Source organism: Mercenaria mercenaria, chromosome 9, assembly GCF_021730395.1.
Source record: "Mercenaria mercenaria strain notata chromosome 9, MADL_Memer_1, whole genome shotgun sequence".
NCBI classification, from domain to species: Eukaryota; Metazoa; Mollusca; class Bivalvia; order Venerida; family Veneridae; genus Mercenaria; species Mercenaria mercenaria.
In genome coordinates, this window is record NC_069369.1 from 6481322 (window position 1) to 6504466 (window position 23145).

At 36.0% G+C, this 23145-nt stretch overlaps 1 protein-coding gene across 1 annotated transcript in view; it reads right to left on the minus strand.

The window, feature by feature from the left end:
• Nucleotides 1-497: 497 nt before the first annotated feature.
• LOC123546409 (protein FRA10AC1-like) overlaps nt 498-23145 on the minus strand; it is a 69105-nt gene continuing 46457 nt past the window's right edge. Inside the window, exon 12 of the mRNA XM_053550753.1 lies at nt 498-2114. Within this exon, the coding sequence (XP_053406728.1) occupies nt 2072-2114 (43 nt within the window). The 3' untranslated portion in view covers nt 498-2071. The remainder of the gene's footprint in view (nt 2115-23145) is intronic.

Consider the following 23145-nt stretch of genomic DNA (forward strand, 5'->3'; position numbering starts at 1 on the left):
ACATTTAGGCTTTGTGATCTTTGACCTTTAAGTGTGATCTTGACCTTAGACCTAGTAGCACTCTGCACATCGTCTTGATGAGGTAAGTATTTGATGCCAGTTTTACTATATTCTTCGAATCTGTTTAGAAGATATGGATTGACACAAATTTAACTATCTGACCTTTGGCCTTCAAGTATGACCTTGACCTTAGAGCGAGTGATCTGAGTTGCGCGGTCTGCACGACACCTTGGTGAAGTTAACAACTGATGCAAGTTTTATGAAAATCTTCCCAGCGGTTAAGAAGACATGAAGCGGACATGAATACGGGCGGACGGACAGATGGGTGGATCAACGGACGGACATACATGAATCCAATAATGCCACCATATACTTTGTATCTGGGGGTATCATGGCAGCTTAAAGCAATCAAAATATACAGATACGATGTCTTCCTAACATGACAGTTATAAACTTATATACTGTGTTGGAATAACAAAGAGGAACAAAACATGATATTAAGGCAACAAATTTATTTTCAAATAAAATGCATGTAGTACTACATACAGTTCTCAACAGTAGTTTAAGATCTGCAATATGCTCACAATATAAAACAGTCACAAGTACTACTAATTCATAAGGGCATAATTTAAAATCAAGTTTATTCCGACAATAATGAGAATGAACTATTTCATACAACACTATGCTATCACTCTTCCTTAGCTTGAATTTAGGTATATCTGTTCAATCATGTCATTTCCCACAAGCTTTGTCGTTTTTATAATCTTCCTGCCCTGCAGCAGACATGTCAGGTAACTGATACCTCTTTAGAACCATAAAACGAATTACATCAACCAGAGTAGTTAAATGTACAAACTGGATTATAGACTTTTCAGTTGTGCAATATTATGTGACTCCTGAGGTAGAAGAGGTCAATATTTGTGTTTCCATCCATCATTTCATTGCATATTGTCGGAACTTTCATGTCTGATTTTGTTTTTGAGTCATGTCTTCCTGTTTGACTTCATATTTTATTCTATCAAGCATTTCGAAAGGACATTTGTCACACAAAGCTGGCATCATTCATGTTTCAGTTGTACAGTATGATTAAATCAGACATGAGAGTTCCGACTATATGTCCATTTCCACTTCATGTTGATAATGGATATCAAGATCCATTTAAATTGGATGGAAGGAGCTGAGTATAAAAAGACAAGAGCTGTCACTAATGGTGACAAATGCCCCCTCGGCACCTTGACCTTTGACCTGGTGACCTTGAACTTTGACCTGGTGACCCCAAAGTCAATAGGGGTCGTATACTCAATGAGTACTATCAGCATGTGAAGTTTGAAGGTCCTGGGTGCAGTGGTTCGCGAGTAAAGTGCCTTCATGCAAAAAAGTTAACATTGGCCCGTGTGACCTTGACCTTTGACCTGGTGACCCCCAAAGTCAGTAGCGGTCGTGTACTCAATAAGTACTATCAGCATGTGAAGTTTGAAGGTCCTGGGTCCAGTGGTTCGCGAGTAAAGTGCATGAAGGTGCCTTCATGTAAAAAGATAACATTGGCCCCTGTGACCTTGACCTTTGACCTGGTGACCCCAAAGTCAGTAGGGGTCGTGTACTCAGTAAGTACTATCAGCATGTGAAGTTTGAAGGTTCTGGGTGCGGTGGTTCGCGAGTAAGTGCCTTCATGCAAACAGTTAACATTGGCCCCTGTGACTTTGACCTTTGACCTGGTGACCCCAAAGTCAGTAGGGATCGTGTACGCAATAAGTACTATCAGCATGTGAAGTTTGAAGGTCCTGGGTGCAGTGGTTCGCGAATAAAGTACCTTCATGCAAAAGGTTAACGTTGTGATGAACAAACGAACTAACGAACGAACGGATGGACAGTTGAAAACTAATATGCCTCCCTTTGGGGGCATAAAAATACGTTACTGTAATATGGTTACTTAAAATGGCATAACTCAAAAATAAAAGACATGACCATTCCGACAATACGAGCATGTCCATTCCATGTTGATTGTGTATACCACATTCCATTTGAACTGGAAACTGTTAACATCTGCACCAGTCTATTCTTATCTCCTCTGCTAGAGAAACATGTCAGCAAAATATTCATCGAACTCATCTTCCCTGTAAAGATATATAAGTATATTGTAGAATACATAAAATAGAGAGATATTTCATAGGTGAAGATTAATAAAATATAACATTATTTTTTCATTTAATAGCAAAAACTGTAAAAAATCTGCTAGATCTAATAGGAATTTAATCTGTTGTACATTTTTGTTATTGAAACTTATTATATATAAAAACCATATAAAGGCATTTTATACGGAGTCACATGTCTCGTATACAATACGGAAAACATATATGTGAATATCTCTATAACTACAGTAGTATCACATAACAGTTTTTCATTTATATAAGTAAATAGTCCAGTAAAATGGTGTAAAAATACTTCAGAAAATGGGAAAAGCATAAAACTTGGTACATAACTACTTTAGGGCAAAATACTAAAAATGAGCATGAGACCCACTCCGAAAAATCCAATATGGCCAAAAAATCCAAGATGGCCTCCATGTATGTATATATTTTCAAAAATACGTAATATTATATATAAAACTTCTATAGACATCATCAGTATAATAAGAATAAATTCAAACATATTATATTAACAAAAATAGCGCTGTTCCAACAAAAATGAAAAAAGTTGTCTCCCTTGGATAAAATGTGCTATTAAGCAGAAGAAAAGTCATAATGCATTTATATGAATCAAAATTAAGTATATAATGGTAACTGGCATATCAAGAATGTTTAAAATGGCAGTAGTCCTGTGCAGAACTTTACAACAATTGTAAATTATCATCAATATATTCGAACCTCGGTAACTGGAACCCATCAGGACCGACAAAATTTATTCGAATTATCGGTGGTTTGAGTGATCGAAAAATATATTATAAAGGAATTTGGTTGGGACCTGATGATAGGTTCAGTTGAAGAATGTTGTTCGAATTATCAGAGTTTGAGCAAACGAAGTTTGTCTGTAATGTGTATTAGTGAATAAATTACATGAGCCGTGTCTTGAGAAAACCAACATAGTGGCTTTGCATTCGCGCAGTCTGGTCAGGATCCATGCTGTTCGCTAACAGTTTCTCTAATTCCAGTAGGCTTTGAAAGCGAACAGCGTGGATCCTGACCAGACTGCGCAGGATGGTCTGGATCCATGCTGGTCGCAAAGCCATTATGTTGGTTTTCTCATGGCACGGCTCACATGTGTTTCACTTTGTCATTAGTTTTCGTGACTCAGAATTTGTAAGTGTTGCTGTATTCATTTCAGTTTATTTACACTAAGAGAACTAATGACACTTAATAAAACTATATAATTCATTAACTATGTTAGTGTGATAGACCATGTGAACATCCCTGGCCTGTCAGATCATCATGATTTCTTTGGGAAAAAGTTATTGCTGGTTGATCAGCGTAATCAGATTCACATTTGCATGTTCCTATAATATTCTGTTTTTGTCAAATTAAAGGACAATGTGCCATAACAATGGTTTCATAGTTTAATGTCATAAGCATATAATGTACAGTCACTAATGCCCTGATCACCATGAAGACCACACTGCGTCCTGAAAATTTTGACGCAGTGTGGACGGGGATCAAACTCGAAAATTGTGCAGTTCTAAAGTTCTTACTGTGCGCTTTCAACATCCTTGCCAGGTTCTCATGGCGTCTAACACGTTCACACTAATTTTCTTACCACGCGCATCTTCACGTCCAGTGTGTTCTTACTACATTCTTAGTACGATCAGTCAGATTGCACCTCTCGCTTACCATGTTTTAACCATATGCTTATCACCTCACTGCATTCGTCGGTTACTTATAAATACTACGCCATGCGCCTCTTTTTCATTCCTTCTGCAAGTTATATTGTGTCCGCATCTACACTCAACAACCATAAATTACAATAAACGACGAGCCCCCCCCCCCCCCCCCCCCCCCACACACACTCATACATCCTCCACCCCAACGAAGAAAAAAGAGCAGTCTTATAAAGAGACCGCGGTGGAATAAGCAAAAGCAGCGTGAAGGATAAACGAAGGTCCAAAAGTCCATTACAAGCTGCCAGTGCTGCTGAGTCCATGATTATGTGGCAATTCCTGATGATGTTCGATACCCATTGCTGATTGAACACGAAGATATAAGGAATTGGATCCAGTATTCATACTCAGTTTTCAGAATCTGAACCAATCATGGTGAGAACCTGCTGCAAACGTGACATAGATGTGTTAAGCACCAAAAGAATGTATTGTTAACCTTATGCGGTATTCTACAACGTGGCATGCACGTAGCATGGTCATAGCACACAAGCGTAGATAAGTTGTAGTGAGAACTCCATTGACGTAGCAAGAACGCAATGATAACCCAATGACAGCGCAGTGAGCACGCCATGTAGTCTTTTCCGTCCGCACCACGCTTGTACTATGTCCTACTAGGTTTTAGTTACATCATTACTACGTCCTTATAAGTTCTTCCTGCTTCCTGATTAGACCGCGTCATCACTACATTTGTTTTGAACATGTCCAAAGTGCAACCGCGTTCTTTACACTCATGGAGATCATAATTATCATGTTCTTATCGATGTCTAACTGTATTTCTTCTACATTGTACAAGTTCTTACTGCGTCCTGCTAGTTTTTACGACATAGTGGGAACGTGGCTGAGTGTAACGGGGCTAAAAATTAAGAGCAGAATCTATCATTTCTACAAAAAATGTGCTCTAATATCTATCTCTGGACATTTTACTGAAATTAAAATTAAATGTGAGTACTTGAAGATTTTTCTAATGAGCACAATGTACATTCGAAACACAATTTTAATACCAGTTTAAATTTTTCCTAAGGTGCCTCGAGTAAACGGATTTAATCAGACTGAATTCCAACTCCAATATTGAAAAATAATGACCACATCCTGCTGGTTGTTTTGAATTTGCTTACTTCATTCAAAAATAACCTTGGGGCAGAAGTAAAACCTACTACATTTCTTCCCAATATGTAATAAAAGGAATGAAACCAAAATAGAGAACGCATGTAACTCAGTATTTTTAAAGATGTCTAACTCTATCCCTTCTGTTTTAGAGGTAAATTCACTTTGAACAGCAAGAAATCGCTTATCAAATGATTTTTCCCCACTTTTATACAATAAATCAATAACAGGTCTTGAAAGAAGTAAAAACTTGCCAGAAAAAAGAAAATAACGAAAAATAATTTGGTCTCGGTGGGGTTTGAACCTACGCCCCAGAAAATTGCAATCAAAAGTAGGTTTATGGTAAGAATAGAATACTCTTCACCTTCCTACAAACAACTGTTCGTATTATATTTCTGTGGTATAAATGGAGGCTTTCAATACTCTTCTTGACAGCAAAACATGTCAAGTAACGGATCAACCATCTGTTCACATATACATTAGAGCTATAATGTGCATTCCTGCATCGTCTGCTACACCTCTTGAACATACTAAAAAGGTTGCCCATTAGGTCGGGCACATATGGGGGTCAGGTGTTCCATCACTTTCCTAAAATTCCAAGTCAAATAAGACTGACCAGAGAGATCTTTGATATATTGGAACCTTTCCAATAGTTTTTGCCTCAAGTACCTGAGTCTCGTACCAATAACTCCTCAAGTGCATTTGCAACCTAACCTCGATAAAGTTTGTCGAGGAAGACGTAATTGGTCAAACGTGCTGAAATGCTCTGCACTGCCTTATGCAAGTTAACTAAAGTTGTCATCAATTTCGTGCTTGTGTGTATTGACAAGAGTATCTGACATGTACCTTATTTCAGATTTCAGCTCTCTGTTCAGAGTAATATATTTCACAGAATAGTTACTATTAAGTGTTGTCCATGAAAGCAACTTTTATATTTTCAGCCTTACTCTTCTTTGTTACACAGTTATTACGCAGACATTGTGACTGCGGGTGCATTATAAGGAACATGGTTTCATTTGATCCTAATAGCCCGTCCCTATAATCTATTCTTGCATTTCGAAGTCCCAAACTGAAAGGGGTAGTTGTCTTACTTGGTGTCATAGGAACTACAATTTTATATAGAAACTAAGTTAATTGACTTTCACATTCTCCATATTACCTACCATCTATAAACAAGGTTTCATAAAGAAGTCTTTAGAATTTGCAATTTTGAAATTATTAAAGAATCCGCCATTTGCAAATGATGGACCGACATACAGACGGACAAAATGATATACAAAAGGAGAAAATAAGATAACAAGCATGTTTTCAATTTGTCCCTCTGTCTATGTAAAATTTCTCAAGAAACAATCTCTCCTTGTTTTGAAGAAATGCAGGATGACACTTTTTGTCATATTCGTGCACTATTTGTTGCCATAGCAACAACATTTGTTGCCATAGGAACAAATTTAAGTAACATTGGCATTCTCTACATTACCATCTATCCATGTACCACGTATCATGAAAACTTTTGTTGTAGTTTTAAAGTTATTGCAGTATCCCACTCTGCATGGCAGACGTATGACATGCATACAGGGACAACCCATAAGCCCCCTCTGGCTAAATACTGGTAAGGGAATAACAGCAATATTTCAATATGCTGCTGTGGAGGGAATGCAAGTGAAATAATATAAATTACATATAGTAAAACAAAATATCCTTTAAAATATGAAAACTACACAATGATAATATTAAACTAAGTTTTAAAGGTTAGATTTTAGCCGTTACCATGGAAACAGAAAGAAACTAAGATCATTTGAATTTTTATTTTTGCATTTGATGCAAATTTAGGATTTATTTTATTATATACATTTATATTTAGTGCATTTTGGGGATGAATGTAAATATAATGACCTTTCATTAGAATCTTCTAAGGTAAATATTGAGTTTTGGCGGGCATTTTGGAAAATGGCCGCCATATCGGCCATCTTGACAGATATCAAATGGGTCCCATGAAAAAAATGTTTTTAATGCTTTAACAAATAGCTGTGCCAATTTTGGTGCTTTTCCCATTTTCTGAAGTATTTTGGCATTTTCTGTTACGAATTGATCGCACTAAAATAATCTGTTTACTTCGAGCTTAATTAATTCTGAAATCAAAGTGAATGATTATTTTAGGGTGACTTTAATAAATTTATTCACTTATGTCTTCAAAATTGGTAGGTAATGTAATTTATGCAGGAAGTATAAAAATATATACATTTTATGGAAAGTTGAAATAAACCTGAGCATTGAACATATGACTACAAACAACATAATATTATGCATGCCCGCTTAGCTCAATAGGGAGAGCGCAGATCTACGGTGTTCGATCCCCGGGTGAGGTGTATGTAATCTCTGTGACAATTTGACAAAAGACATTGTGTCTGAATTATTCGTACTGTATCTCATGTGGGGAATTTGGCAGTTACTTGTGCAGAACTGGTTGGTACTTGTACAGAATCTAGGAACACTGGTTAAGTTAACACCCGCCGTTACATCAGTGAAATACTATTGAAAAACGGCGTTAAACCCAAATTCTAACACGACCCAATTTGTTTTCCTATTAAACAAAGAAGGCTAAAAACTGTGTGTTATTATTCAACAATTCATTTTTCTGACATCACAATTATTACGTCATAGCGCTGGTGTGTTGGAAAAGAAATCAACAGAAATCAGGCAAATATTTGATGGATATCATCAAGGACGTAGATAATAATTCTTGAAAACGTGTTAGAATCGAAATAATATATCTCAAACAGTGACTTGCTCGTGAATAAAACCATTGTTTGTTGTTTAGATGCGTATTATTATATCACTCAGGCTGCGCCCTCATGATATAATTCCTTCGCATCTAAACTCCAAACAATGATGTTATTCAATGACAAATCACTGTTTGGGATAATATTATATTATCTTAAACAAGAGCTGTCACTAATGGTGACAAATGCCCCCGCAGCGCCTTGACCTGGTGACCTTGACCTGGTGACCCCAAAGTCAATAGGGGTCGTGAACTCAATAAGTACATCAGCATGTGAAGTTTGAACGTCCTGGGTGCAGTGGTTCACGAGTAAAGTGCCTTCATGCAAAAAGTTAACATTGGCCCCTGTGACCTTGACCTTTTACCTGGTGACCCGAAAGACAATAGGGGTCGTGTACTCAATGAGTACTATCAGCATGTGAAGTTTGAAGGTCCTGGGTGCAGTGGTTCTCAAGTAAAGTGCCTTCATGCAAAAAGTTAACATTGGCCCCTGTGACCTTGACTTTTGACCTGGTGACCCCAAAGTCAGTAGGGGTCGTGTACTCAATAAGTACTATCAGCATGTGAAATTTGAAGGTCCTAGGTGCAGTGGTTCGCGAGTGAAGTGCCTTCATACAAAAAGTTAACATTGGCCCCTGTGACCTTGACTTTTAACCTGGTGACCCCAAAGTCAGTAGGGGTCGTGTACTCAATAAGTACTATCAGCATGTGAAGTTTGAAGGTCCTGGGTGCAGTGGTTCGCGAGTAAAATGCCTTCATGCAAAAAGTTAACATTGGTCCCTGTGACCTTGACCTTTGACCTGGTGACCCCAAAGTCAGTAGGGGTCGTATATAAGTACTATCAGCAGGTGAAGTTTGAAGGTCCTAGGTGCAGTGGTTCGCGAGTAAAGTGCCTTCATGCAAAAAGTTAACGTTGTGACGAACGAACGAACGGATGGACAGTTGAAAACCAATATGCCTCCCTTTAGGGGCATAACAAACAGGGGGGGAGAGTGTAATCCAGTAAGCATTGGAATATAGATCTACTTGAACAAGTTGAATAACCAAGAAATCATTGACACCAAAAAACTTGGAGATGATGATTGTTGAAATTACGATACTCTTGAACTGGAGTATATAGATAACGTATGTCATGCTATCAATCAATTAATCTACAAAACTGCTTTTGCATTAGCAAGAAGAAAACATAGTTATATACATTACTAAAGCATATGTAGACTCTTTAATATTACGCATTTATTAAAACACTGAATCATCATTTTACCGATTTTTACTATAATATCTAAGAAAAGAAATGTCATAAGTAAACAATTTTGCTTTATCGTATCAGAACTCATCTTGAAATGTGTAGCTTAATGAAATCGCACTAAAAACAATTTTCTATGAACTCAACAGACGATAATTACGGTAACGTATAATGTTGTTTTTTTTTTTGCTGAATCTCCTCGTCTCTTGTTTATTAGATAGTAGAGAAAACCTCAACACTTAGGTATTGCAATTAAAATTACATGAGATTTGTCATGAAGTACTTTGGATGTGATCATGTTCAAATTAGTAAATACTGTAAAATCATTTAATTTCGTGGGCATAAAATTTCCTGGTTTTGGTCATAATGGAAATTTCGTGGGGACATGAATTCGTGGATTTCAACTTCTGAACATAAAATGAATGGGAATTTTACTTGTTCGTTGGGATTAAATTTCGTGGATTGACTCTGCCACAAAACCCACGAAAATTAGTCCCCCACGAATATTAATGATTTCACAGTAATATTTTTTTATGAAGATACTTTGGAAGCATAGAACACAATGAAGCAAAAATAAACACAGATTTTGATTGAGGTTGTACCGGCTTGTGTGGAATTCTATATTAGTAAAACTGAATTTTACCCCACGATCCCAAAGGACAAGAAAAATATAAGAAAACTTATCAAAGTACGGGGCCACCAGGCCACACTATATTGCTGTAGTGACAGTCAAACAACCTTTGGAAGCATAGAAATAATAGCGGACTTACTTCGATTCTGTTCACGATAGGTGATGTAATTTGTTACATTTTCATGGCTGTAGTATTTGAAACATTAGATGTTAATGTATTTTAAAATATCTACAGATGCGTTTCAACAATTGTGTACAAATATATTTATTGCAAAAGTATTTGTTACTCACTAAACAGATTTAGAAAAAAATATTGAGCCGCACCATGAGAAAACCAACATAGTGGGTTTGCGACCAGCATGGATCCAGACCAGCCTGCGCATCTACGCAGTCTGGTCAGGATCCATGCTTTTCGCTTTCAGAGCCTATAACAATTAGAGAAACCGTTTGCGAACAGCATGGATCCTGACCAGACTGCGCGGATGCGCAGGCTGGTCTGGATCCATGCTGGTCGCAAACCCACTATGTTGGTTTTCTCATGGCATGGCTCATATTGAAATAACTTGTTCTGAAATATAATAAACTGCCTGAAAACAACAAACGAACTAGGGTGTGAACTAACAAATAAAACGTTTATGTAGTATTGCATCCTAAACTGACTTCACATTGTTTGATATGAAGCAATTACAGATATTCGCCACAACAATGTTCTGTAGGCCGGACAATATTTCTTTTCTAGATGGTTATTTCACTGGATATAACTAAATTGAAGATTTAACAAAAACGCGCATGAATACCTTGTTAATTTTCATCGTTATATCATTTTCATAATACAACGTAGTTCATAAATTCTCAGTTCATACAGAAACTTTGTATGAGTTTGTGTTACATTCTATATGACATATATGTTCATGGCACTATAACTCTACATTTTTGTCTAAAAATAGGATATGTCTTCAGAATTAATTAAACTATTTCCTTTCAAAATGTTTTAGTTCTTTACTAAACTTTATAAGAACAAGAGGTCAATGATTGCTCAATATTGCTAACAGGCGCAAGCAGATATAGCACCAAACAGTTCTGTCAAATTATTTAGATGCTTACTGGCCTGCAGAATCAGAGAAGAAAGGTTTTCTATAACCTATGATGTAGGGAAAACTATACACGCTCTCAGCTGCCATTTACTTTTGGACAAAACAAAAAGGCTTTTAATAAGAGTCAGACAAGGTACATTACTGTGAAATTATTTTAGAATAAGACCATTACTAAGGTTTGGAAGGAGTAAGCAATTGAAAAGTTTTCTATTTTTAGCTGTGGCGGCCGTGATGTTGAAAATAATTGTAATATGACATCTCTTTGTAGATAGTATTGCATTTCTGTTCTCTTTTTTACTTACAGGTGTTTTACATATGTAAACTAAAGAAACCCAGGTCTTTTACAGTCCTATTCTCATTCAGGCATCCTGAGACTGGACAGAAGATGATATAATTTTGTGACAAATTATTTAATTCAAAACATGAGATAAATCAAACGTTAGATTCCGTGTCATTAAGCCTTCGTATTCTTCGACACTGAATTTTATTTCTTAGACAACTTTCTTTTTATGAACACCTTATATAAAAATTCTTGTCTGTATATCCAATTTCATCTAACGATATTAATATCATTATTTTTAAGTCAGTAAAACTTGTGTAATTTATATAAATATGTTTGAATATTCACTAACTGCTGCAAATTTTCAAAATGAAAAACACATACTTGTGTGCAATCGAGTGCCTCGATTTCTAATAGGCTAATAACTCCAATACATTATTTCTAGTTTCTGATCATGGCATACTGTGATCCATTAATTATATCATATACGGTCTCATAAGACACAGGTTTATTACCAGACACCGGTTTATTACCATAGCCAGTTTTTCAATTACTTAATTATTTGTCCTATTCTGTGAAGAAAACTATGTGAAGGTTCCGTAATTACAAACTTTATAAAAATTAGCTATAATGCCTTATGTATCACAATTTAAGGTACACTCTGTGACAAAACACAGCATACACATAATTATGATGAAGCGCATGGTAACCTTAATGAGGTGATTCACTCTTAGTAACTAATTAAAAACGGAGGCACAGTAATCTCCGAAAGAAGAACAGTTTAATAAACAACAAGTACAAAGTACATTGTATAGTTCCAGGCATTAACATTTTATCTATAATTGTTTAAAAGACAATACAGCGGAAAGTTGTAACCATATTACATAAACAAAACAGTCAATAAAATAGGTTTATTATAACAGTACCTTCGTCAGCAATGTTGTATTCGGCTTGATTGGCATTAAATTTTGTCAGGCCCTGATCCCACGAGTGTGATCCGGTCTGGCATAATTCAAGAGAGCCGAATTCATCATTGTAGATCATGACTCTTTTAACATCCTTTATATATAATTTCTAGTGTTTTATCAGCCAAAATTAATATAATTTTAGATAAGTCAGACTAACAAGAGGACCATGATGGTCCTGAATCGCTCACCTGTCCCAACATGACCCAGTTTTGAACTGAGTATGACGTCCTTTTTTTTCTATTATTTGACATAGTGACCTAGTTTTTGAGCTCATGTGACCAAGTTTTGAACCTGACCTAGATATCATAAAGATGAACATTCAGACCAACCTTCATACAGATCCCATGAAAAATATGGCCTCCAGAGAGGTCACAAGGTTTTTTCATTATTTGACCTACTGACCTAGTTATTGATGGCATGTGACCCACTTTCAAACTTGACCTAGATATCATCAAGGTGAACATTCTGACCAATTTTCATGAAGATCCATTCAAAAGTATGGCCTCTAGACAGGTCACAAGGTTTTTCTATTTTTAGACCTAATGACCTAGTTTTTGACCGCAGCTGACCCAGTTTCAAACTTGACCTAGATATCATCAAGATGAACATTCAGACCAACTTTCATACAGATCCCATGAAAAATATGGCCTCTAGAGAGGTCACAAGGTTTTTCTATTATTTGACCTACTGACCTAGTTTTTGAAGGCACATGACCCAGTTTTGAACTTGACCTAGATATCATCAAGGTGAACATTCAGACCAATTTTCATGAAGATCTTGTGAAAAATATGGCCTCTAGAGAGGTCACAAGGTTTTTCTATTTTTAGACCTACTGACCTAGTTTTTAACCACAGTTGACCCAGTTTCGAACTTGGCCTAGTTATCATCAAGATGAACATTCAGACCAACCTTCATACAGATCCCATAAAAAATATGGCCTCTAGAGAGGTCACAAGGTTTTTTTATTATTTGACCTACTGACCTAGTTATTGATGGCACGTGACCCAGTTTCGAACTTGACCTAGATATCATCAAGGTGAACATTCTGACCAATTTTCATGAAGATCCATTCAAAAGTATGACCTCTAGACCAATTTTCATGAAGATCTTATGAAAAATATGGCCTCTAGAGAGGTCACAAGGTTTTTCTATTTTTAGACCTAATGACCTAGTTTTTGACCGCAGCTGACCCAGTTTCAAACTTGACCTAGATATCATCAAGATGAACATTCAGACCAACTTTCATACAGATCCCATGAAAAATATGGCCTCTAGAGAGGTCACAAGGTTTTTCTATTATTTGACCTACTGACCTAGTTTTTGATGGCACGTGACCCAGTTTCGAACTTGACCTAGATATCATCAAGGTAAACATTCTGACCAATTTTCATGAAGATCTTGTGAAAAATATGGCCCCTAGAGAGGTCACAAGGTTTTTCTATTTTTAGACCTACTGACCTAGTTTTTGACCGCACATGACCCAGTTTCGAACTTGACCTAGATATCATCAAGATGAACATTCTGACCAACTTTCATAAAGATCCCATGAAAAATGTGACCTCTAAAGAGGTCACAAGCAAAAGTTTACGCACGGACGCACACACGGACGGACGGACGCACGGACGACGGACGCTGCGCAATCACAAAAGCTCACACTGTCACTTTGTGACATGTGAGCTAAAAACTTGTTTGAAACACTAAACTTTTTGATGCATGGAACGTCAAGAGACCATAGTAACTATGTCATTTCAGACGTAATTTTTGACGTCGCAACTGCAGTAAAAAGTCACACTATTTAATAATATTTTTCCATATCCGATGGGAGTTGAATACAAGATTTTGTATTCATTAGCGAAATACCTACTATATTTCAGACAGAAAATTAGTAGGTATATAATAAAATTCGTTAATAGTGGCAAATGTTTCTTTTTGTGCTGTCTAACCACCCTTTAAAACTAAAGCAAGAGCTATCACTGAAGAAGATTCTTAACCCTACCAAAGGCCTTGTTTCAAAGGGCTTTTGTATCAAAAGACTGTTTAAACACAATATATAATATTCTCTTAAATTGGTTCAAGATACTGCCTAAAATATAACAAATGTTATTTTAATAGTAAGTACAAACAAGAGGCCCAAATGAGCCTAAGTCACTCACATGAAGAGGACCTTACCCGAGAAAGTGGTATAACTTTTATCAAAAAGCAAACCCCAGTTATTGCACATCTGCAATTCTAGCCATATCATCACAGTAAATAAGTATGTGAAGTTTCAATCAATTTCCGCCAGCGGTTACTGAAATGCACACATTCACATACCACTATGCCAAAAATAGCTTAGTCGACAAAACAGCAAAACATCGTTAAAAATGCAAAATGAAGTTACAGAACCTATGCTTTGCACGACAGATAACCACTGTGAACCAAAAAAACCAGTTTCAATCCACTGCCACTAGCGGTTTCTGAGATACCAGCTTACATTAAAAATTTAACCAAACTGGGACTCCGACGCCAACAAAAGGGTGAGTACAACAGCTCAAACTATTCTGCGAACAGTCAAGTTAAATGCGATCAGTTTTTTTTATTTGATACACAAACTAAATGAACATGAACACAGGCAAAGTCAGACCGTCATGAAGGACATTCGCCTCGCAAGGTGATTGAGCGCTATCTGGATCGGCAGAAATATACTCCCTATGACTCTAATTATGGACTAGTATCGGATTTTATTATACAGGATGTAATTCCTTTCAATAAGATCTATAAGGTTCAATGGATGTTGAGGGCTGTTCCTCATTTTGGTTAGCTTTGTAAATATACTCAAACAAGCAAATCTAGTGAATATAATATCCCCCTTTGTGAATGAGGGGGGTATATTTTAAAAGATATTTCATTTCCAGATACACAATTTAAGTTATAAACAAATGGACAGTGCATGTCAGAATAATTTGTATATTTGATACATTGATAGCGTAACACATTAACTCCCTTTTCATTCTATCATTGCTATAATTATATTTGAATTGATGTTAATAATAGGACTTTGATCATTATGGCTGATTTCGATTAATTACGGTGATAGCTGGATCCCAGCACCACACATTATGTTATGTACAATAAGTTAGGGAACCAAGTATTTGTTAGAACAAGACTACTGGTTGTAAAATATTATGTACGAATTTGGACCAAGCAGAAAGAAGTTCTATAAATAGCACCAATCAAAACGCACTTCTGCTAGGGTATAAATAGGTTAATAATATGTTGTTGATTCAAGCGCATCGTCTGACGGGAACTTCAACAAAAGGACCAGTCAAGTATAGTATCTCCTGCCTATAGGAGTTTGAGATGATTATCATTAGTTGAAGGTCTGCCTGATCCCTGAAATTATCTAGCTCATAATTCAAATCACAAACGAATCATTGGTACATGAATTATTTAAGCGAGGTAACCAGAGAAAAAATTATATACGAGATGCATAGGTTTCACCAGCTCGTCGTTTTAAAAAGGACATTCTACATAGTTTGTCAGCTAGTCTAAGACATAGACACCTTAGCGGTTGGACCCATTGCATTGCTCAAGATACTAAAGGCGTAGGCACTTCCCTGTGTCATATAACTCGTAATCATGATAGTGCAATATTTTGATGGTTCCTATTTTGTTACAAAATCAAGGGGAACAACTCTGCTCTATAGTAATCTGTAAGTTTCATGAAGATTCATCAATGGATTACTTTGTTTTCTGGGAATTTATGAATTTTAAATCAGTTAAAGGGCAATAACTCTGCAGTTACTGAAGAGATTCTGATAAAAAGTATGCATGCATCACCGCCAAATAGTGATCTATATTTGTCTTAAATATTATGAAGATCCATCAATGTATTACTTTGTTTTGTGGGAATTTATGGTTTGTAAAATAATTAAAGGGGAATAACTCTGGTAAATGAAAAGATCCTGATGAAACCGCAAAACCCTATTATAGTGATCTATATTAGTGTTAAGTTTCATGAAGATCCATCCATAGGTAACAAACTTAGATACAGAAAACAATCACTATTTCTTACCAAAACAAGGAAAAACTGCATTCAGACGGTAAAGGGGGATAATACTACACAGTCATGATCAAAGGTCATTATGTTAGGATTGGTGATTCTAATTAAAATACTTCTTTTTTTTTAAACAAATCAAGGGGAATAACTCTGCTTTTACTGGGTCAAGGGAGACAGTATTAAATAGCAAAGGTCATGTGCTAATTAAAAATTCTGTGAGGTTTGGTGAATCTAGCTTAAATGGTTTTTGAATTATAAACACTTTCAATTTCGGACATACGGATGGATGTACGGAGGTTCCTACACATGAGTATTTAAGTGGCTACTCTTTTGTTCCCTTTATTGTTCCTTTATCCGCATAAAAGAAAAAAAAAAGCCACATAAAAGCTTCGGGAATGACTGACATCAAAGAAAAAGTACAGTTACCTATTGTTCCTACAGCCACCTAAACTCGTACGGATGCACGCACGGATGAACATCCGAACGGACAATGCCAAAACAATATCTTTCTGCTTTCGGTGGGGGAATTAATAAACAAAGTAAGTTCTTTTGATTTATTGTGTTCTATACTTCTGTATGGATCTCCTTATAGATTTAATTAACCGATAAGGCAGGGTAGGGTCATTTAGCTCAATTTCTATCTCAAATGTCAAATTCTTCTACAATCTTTTTTTAATATCACGATAAGAAAATTAGCTTCATGGGTTGATGACAAAGTAATATAAATACAATAAATGTATTTCATTTTCACCAATATGATTTACACCAAGTCGCAGGAGAAACAATTATACAAGCAGATATATTTTCGACAAAATATAGCACAAAATGTATTATCATTACCAAGAAGCTAAATGTCATATTTAACCCTTACCCTGCTAAATTTCTAAAATGGACTGGTCCATTATTCAATGTGGGCAGTACCACTTATTATTGAAAGGGGTGTTCACTGACAATTTACTGACTGAATAGCGAACAGTGCAGACCATGATCAGACTGCACGGATGTGCAGGCTGATCTTGGTCTGCACTGGTCGCAAAGGCAGAATCACTTGCCGCCAGCAGGCTAAGATTTAACCCATTTTCATTAAACTTTGTTACATCCATTCCAAGAAACGTATATACTGTATACGTCCCCTTCATAAAACATTATCAATAAATGCGAAGACAAAATTTAAATGAAAAAAAAAACAATCAATAAAAAAGTCATTTACAAGACTGTCCTAATAGATACCATGTTGAAAGCAATCAGAAAGGATCTAATTAAGTTCTACAATGATAAGATCAACTCTTCCAGAAAACACTATATAATGTTTAATAAATGACCAACTAAACAATTCTTTTTAGAACGTGGCTTTCCCTGTTGGATATTCTTCCTTGTTTTTGTGTATACCGTGTACAGACTTCTGGGGGTATACCACTGACATGTTAAGGAAACTGAGACATCTTATTTAATAAATTTGAAAACCAGTTCAAACATATCACAAAAATGATAAATGGTATTTTCTCCTCATTTTGTACTTAGCACTAATTTATATATAATGACATACCAAGTAAAATAACAAAACAGTTTTGTCAAAGTTTTGCATTTGAAGAGAATAACCAAGCCTCCTTTTGCAAGAGTAAGAACTGCGACTATGATAACAATAATAATATTGATTTGATATGGAAATAGAAATAAAACTAATACATTTTCTCACATTGAGCAAAAATGGGAAGGAGACTGCTAACAGCCACTGAACAATTTGCACCTCAAGTATTAGCAGTTACTTCTGTAAACTTAAGGTGAAACTGAAATACTAGACACAGTGAAAGTAACTGTCCATATATTTGACTACTCCAGTATTTTATTGTCCAAACTGAATGAGAAAATTGAACCAAGCAGTTAATGCAGTCAACATATGTAAGATATAGAAGTAGGAAGTTCTATACAGCTGTATGTTACCTGTTGACAAAACAAGACTAAATATCATACGCAAGTCAAAAATTACTGCACAATGGTGCCCCTTCACACCTGCTGCCGCATCCCAACATCAAAACCAACCCAGAGTTCTCCAATAAGTTATGAGATCAAACAGTTCTCAGAGGGCAGTGCTATCAGAATCAATGCACATTTTTATATATGTTTTATTTAAACTGTACTTCAAGCTAAAAACATTCTTCTCATCAGCTAGTGAATCAATTTCAAGGAGTAATTTGTGAGTAGTAAGTGGATGGAATCTACAAGAATTGATAAAAAACAAACGATAGGTACTGTCATAATGACTACATTTGAAAAAGAAGTGTATTCCGCATCTTCAACATCATGACCACAAGAGCAAACACTATATCCTCAGTAATGGTAATAAAAGCCATCATTATTTAAGTTGCTAAATTGGTTTCCTACATTTGTTCAATTAAAAGGTAGGAACGTTCTTCTGTCAGATAATTAGAAGGAACATTTGAAAATTTAAACTTGTTCTTCAGTTTGCTTTGATAGATGTAAATGTGTTAGCATTGCATGGCAGTAGGTCAATGCGATACCATTTTTATTGAATAGGGTATAACTGATCTTAGTACATTTCAAGAAGTTTAGGCACTATAACAAAGTTAGTGTTATTTCTAAGTTCATAATCATTACAGTTATGAAATGTTGGTGGAAAAACGTCTGTAATGTAATCCGGAAAAAAATGTTTTCCCTAGTATTAATTTCTGCACAATTCTACAATCTGCAAGGGAAACCCAGCCAATTTCCATTACTAAATGTTGAATAGAGACGGAACAACTCAAACCATTGACTGTATGAGTAGCTTTGTATTGAAGATTTTCTAGTGTCCTTTTCATATTGAGTACAGCTGTCTGATACGACTGACGCATATTCAAGCAGAGGTCTTAGATACGAAATGTAAATATTGTTTACAGCAGATCGGTTTACTTTAAATTTTAACATTCTCGTCGAGCCAAGTACTTTGGAAGCTGAAGTAGCAATACAGTTCACAGCCCATACACATTTAACCCTTTGTCATGTATTTGCAGAATATATTTTAAATATTTGTTTTCTCAGAAACTATATTCCAAGTGATTGCAAAGTATTTGCATCAGACTTTCGCAAACAGTCTGCAAAACGTATCACACTGAAGCAAAGGGTTTGCAAATAAACACTTAGATAAATTACAGACTGCAAAGGTTTTGCAAATAAATACTTTATTAAATTAGCAGACAGCAAAGCATCTGCAAATAAACACTTAGTTCATTTACTTCGCAAAGGTATTGCAAATAAACACTTTGTACAGAAATGAAAGAGCAAAGCATTTGCAAATAGTTAACATAGATGAACTTGCTTTCCTGGTAGGCTCTAGGTACAGGAAGTAATTAACCATTCTGTTTTCTGATTGGTCTATATTCAAATGGCAGGATTTTTGAAAATATAGTGAGGAAATGTTTACACATCAGTTAGTAGAAATATTTTGGTGATGCAAACTTGTGTTAAACAGATTATTTATATAATATTCTAATTATTTTTTCTGGATATAAACTTTGTTGAATAAGGATAATGCAATACCATGTTGTTAAGCAATAAGACTTCCAAGAACCAGAGGATATTGCAGCATGTAGAAAGGTAATGTTAATCAATGATAGTTATATGAAACATTTTTTACTCAAGCAATTGTTAAAACTTAAAAATATTACATGATGTTAGTTATTGTTACTGAATGATCACTGAAATGATTGACTTTTAATATTTATTTAAACTGCAAAATTTTAATGGTTTTGTGAATTTACATCTGTTTTTCAGATATTAAAAAAATTCTTTTCTTTGAACCTCAGAAATTCATTTTATGCTGTTTGTTACGTATTTGCGAATACTTTGCATATTATTTGCATGCAAGTTGCAAATACTTTGCTATCACTTTGCGATTACTTTGCTATCACTTTGCGATTACTTTGCTGTCACTTTGCGATTTATTTGCCAAAGTTTCAGTTGCGAATTGTAAATTGTTTGCGAAGTATTTGCATTCTGTGTGCGTTGTGTATATTTGCAAAAGCTTTGCAGAATAGTTGCACGTTTCGTTCCATTTCTACTCGTCTGCGGAATATATTCAGCAATCATGTGCTGCAACTGTTCTGCAAAGGTTATGGCAAATATTTGGCAAAGGTAAAAAGTATATTCTGCAAAGGCCCTGTTTTTGCATGGGAGGGGTGTGCCAAGAGCCATCACGGTTTATTGTAAGATCTTTGTGATTGTGACTGTCAACGAAGTAAAAAAAAAAAAAATTATAGGAATATTATCAAAGTTTAAAGTAGGTTTGGCTGTATCTCTGAAGGATAAAAACATGACTTTTGTTTTAAACAGGTTAAATATTTGCTGCTTTGCCTAATCAGACATGTCTTCTAGACCTGAATTTAAGATAGTTTCTCTATATTCGCAGTCGGATGAATATACAGCGAGAGATATCATCAGCAAAGAATCTAGCGGTTCTTACAACAGAATCGGCAATATCTTTTACCTATATAAGAAATAACAAAGGACACAAGACCCATCCTTGATGTATGCCTACAGTTAATTGCTTACATTTTGAAAACGAGTGTCGTAAGAATACTTATTGAGACCTATTTAGTTTTTTTTGCTTTGTCGCACCAACACAATCACAAGTCATACGACAACATTATCCATCTTTGATGGTGGAAGAAGACCTCAGGTGCCCATTTGTGCATTATTTCATCACAGGCTGGCACCAGGGCAGAACCACCAACCTTCCGTAAGCTAGCTTAATGGCTTCCTCAATTCAACCCCCCGAGTGAGGCTACAACCCACATTGGTGAGGAGCAAGTGATTCGAAGTCAGCGACCTTAACCACTTGGCCACGGAGGCCCCCTTTTGAGATATATTTTCAATGTAATCTGTAATCAAGTTGATAAAATAAAAAAGTGGAAAACCATAGGTCGCCCAACACAACATAAACGAAAATGTTGCAGGCTCGGTTTGATTGAGCCTGTTCATGGACGGTCATGGAAGTGCAAGCTATCGTTCATGCCCTCTAGCCCCGGGTTGAGCATAACTCAACATTTACACATGTTATAAGTGCCAGAATGTAATTTAGAGACATCCGCAGATGTATTCATACGGCAGTTTCCAGAAATATGATACTGCTTTTATACCAAACTCGATCGAAAGTTTTAGATCTATCACACTGAAAGCCATAAAAGTATTTTCTCGCCAAGAGATTTACTGATCTGGTTATAAACATCTGTATGATGGCACACAGTGAAATCCCGACTGATATATATAAGATTACTGGAACCTTAATGATTGTACAAATATTAAAAAAATCAAATGTTCCATCACTTTATCTACACAACTGATCGGTGTAAGATGGTAAAGACTTGTCTCTTTTTTTTACAACGAGCCAAACATTTGCAATTTCCCATGAAGCTGGGTATCTATTTTAAAGAATAGCTATCTTTAAATAAAGTACAAAGTGGTTAAGCTATAGTTTTTGAGCATGTGTTTAACATTTCATGACTAATACCATCTGGACCACATGCTTTGTTGACAGCTAAATTATCTAACAAGAGCTGTCACAGGAGACAGCACGCTGGACTATTTTGATGCTGGATAGTGAAATTGGGTACATCTGAGGAAGCTGGAGCTGTCACTGGAGTGTTTAATGACTCAAATGTGGATGAAGATATTGGACAATAGCTTAAGTCTCAAAAATTTAAATCAGTATAAAAGGAACATAATTCATGGAAACTTCTGCAAAAGTAATGCACCATGTGTCATATCATGCGGCTAATAATTCAGAACAACTATTTTAAGTTTTAATCAAATCTATTTAGTAATACTGGAGATACAGCAGATTCGTGCACCGCAACTTGAATCGGAAATTCTATTAGTAACAAGAGCTGTCTTCGTAGGATGACACATGCCCCCGATGGCACTTTGAATGAATAGTTATGGCCGATGTTAGAGTTTAGGACCTTTGACCTATGGACCTGGGTCTTGCGCGCGACACGGCGTCTTACTGTGGTACACATTCATGCCCAATAATTTTAAAATCCATGCATGAATGACAAAGATATGGACCGGACATGCCCATCTATGCACTATCATGAAAAATGATCTTTAACGTCTAAGTGTGACCTTGACCTTTGAGCTACGGACCTTGGTCTTGCGCACTGCACGTCGTCTTACTGTGGTACACATTCATGCCAAGTTATTTGAAAATCCATCCATCGATGACAAAGATATGGACCGGACACGCCCATCAATGCACTATCCTTTAACGTCTAAGTGTAACCTTGACCTTTGAGCTATGGACCTGGGTCTTGCGCACTGCACGTCGTCTTACTGTGGTACACATTCATGCCAAGTTATTTGAAAATCCATCCATCGATGACAAAGATATGGACCGAACACACCCATCAATGCACTATCCTTTAACGTCTAAGTGTGACCTTGACCTTTGAGCTACAGACCTGGGTCTTGTGCACTGCACGTCGTCTAACTGTGGTACACATTCATGCCAAGTTATTTGAAAATCCATCCATCAATGACAAAGATATGGACCGGACACGAAAATTGCGGACAGACCGACAGACTGACAGACAGACAGACGGTTCAAAAACTATATGCCTCCCTTCGGGGGCATAAAAAGAGGGCATAACTCAGAACATACTGGTGCTGGCATTATCGAACTTGTGTTGTATAATGTGAGTGATGATGTGGAACAACCATTTTATGTTTGATTAAATCCATTTAGTAACAGCAGAGATATAAAAAGCATCAAAATTAAACTAATTCTAAGTAAAAAGGGGATATAACTCATAAAACATTTGTGCCAGGGTGACTGACCTTGTGCCATATGATGAGGATGATGATCTGAAAAAACTAATTTAAGTTTTAATCAAATTCATTAAGTGATGACAAAGATATAGTGAAAGTGCACCACAATTAACCTGAAATTCTAAGTAAAAAGGGGGCATAATTCATTAAATATTGGTGGAAGAGTTATGGCCCTCGTATCATATGATGCGGATGATGATGTAGTACAACTATTCTAAGTTTGAATCAAATCCATTTGGTAGTAACAGAGATAAAGTGAAAGTGCATCAAAACTTTAACCTGAAATTTTAAGTACAAAAGGGGGTTAACTCATA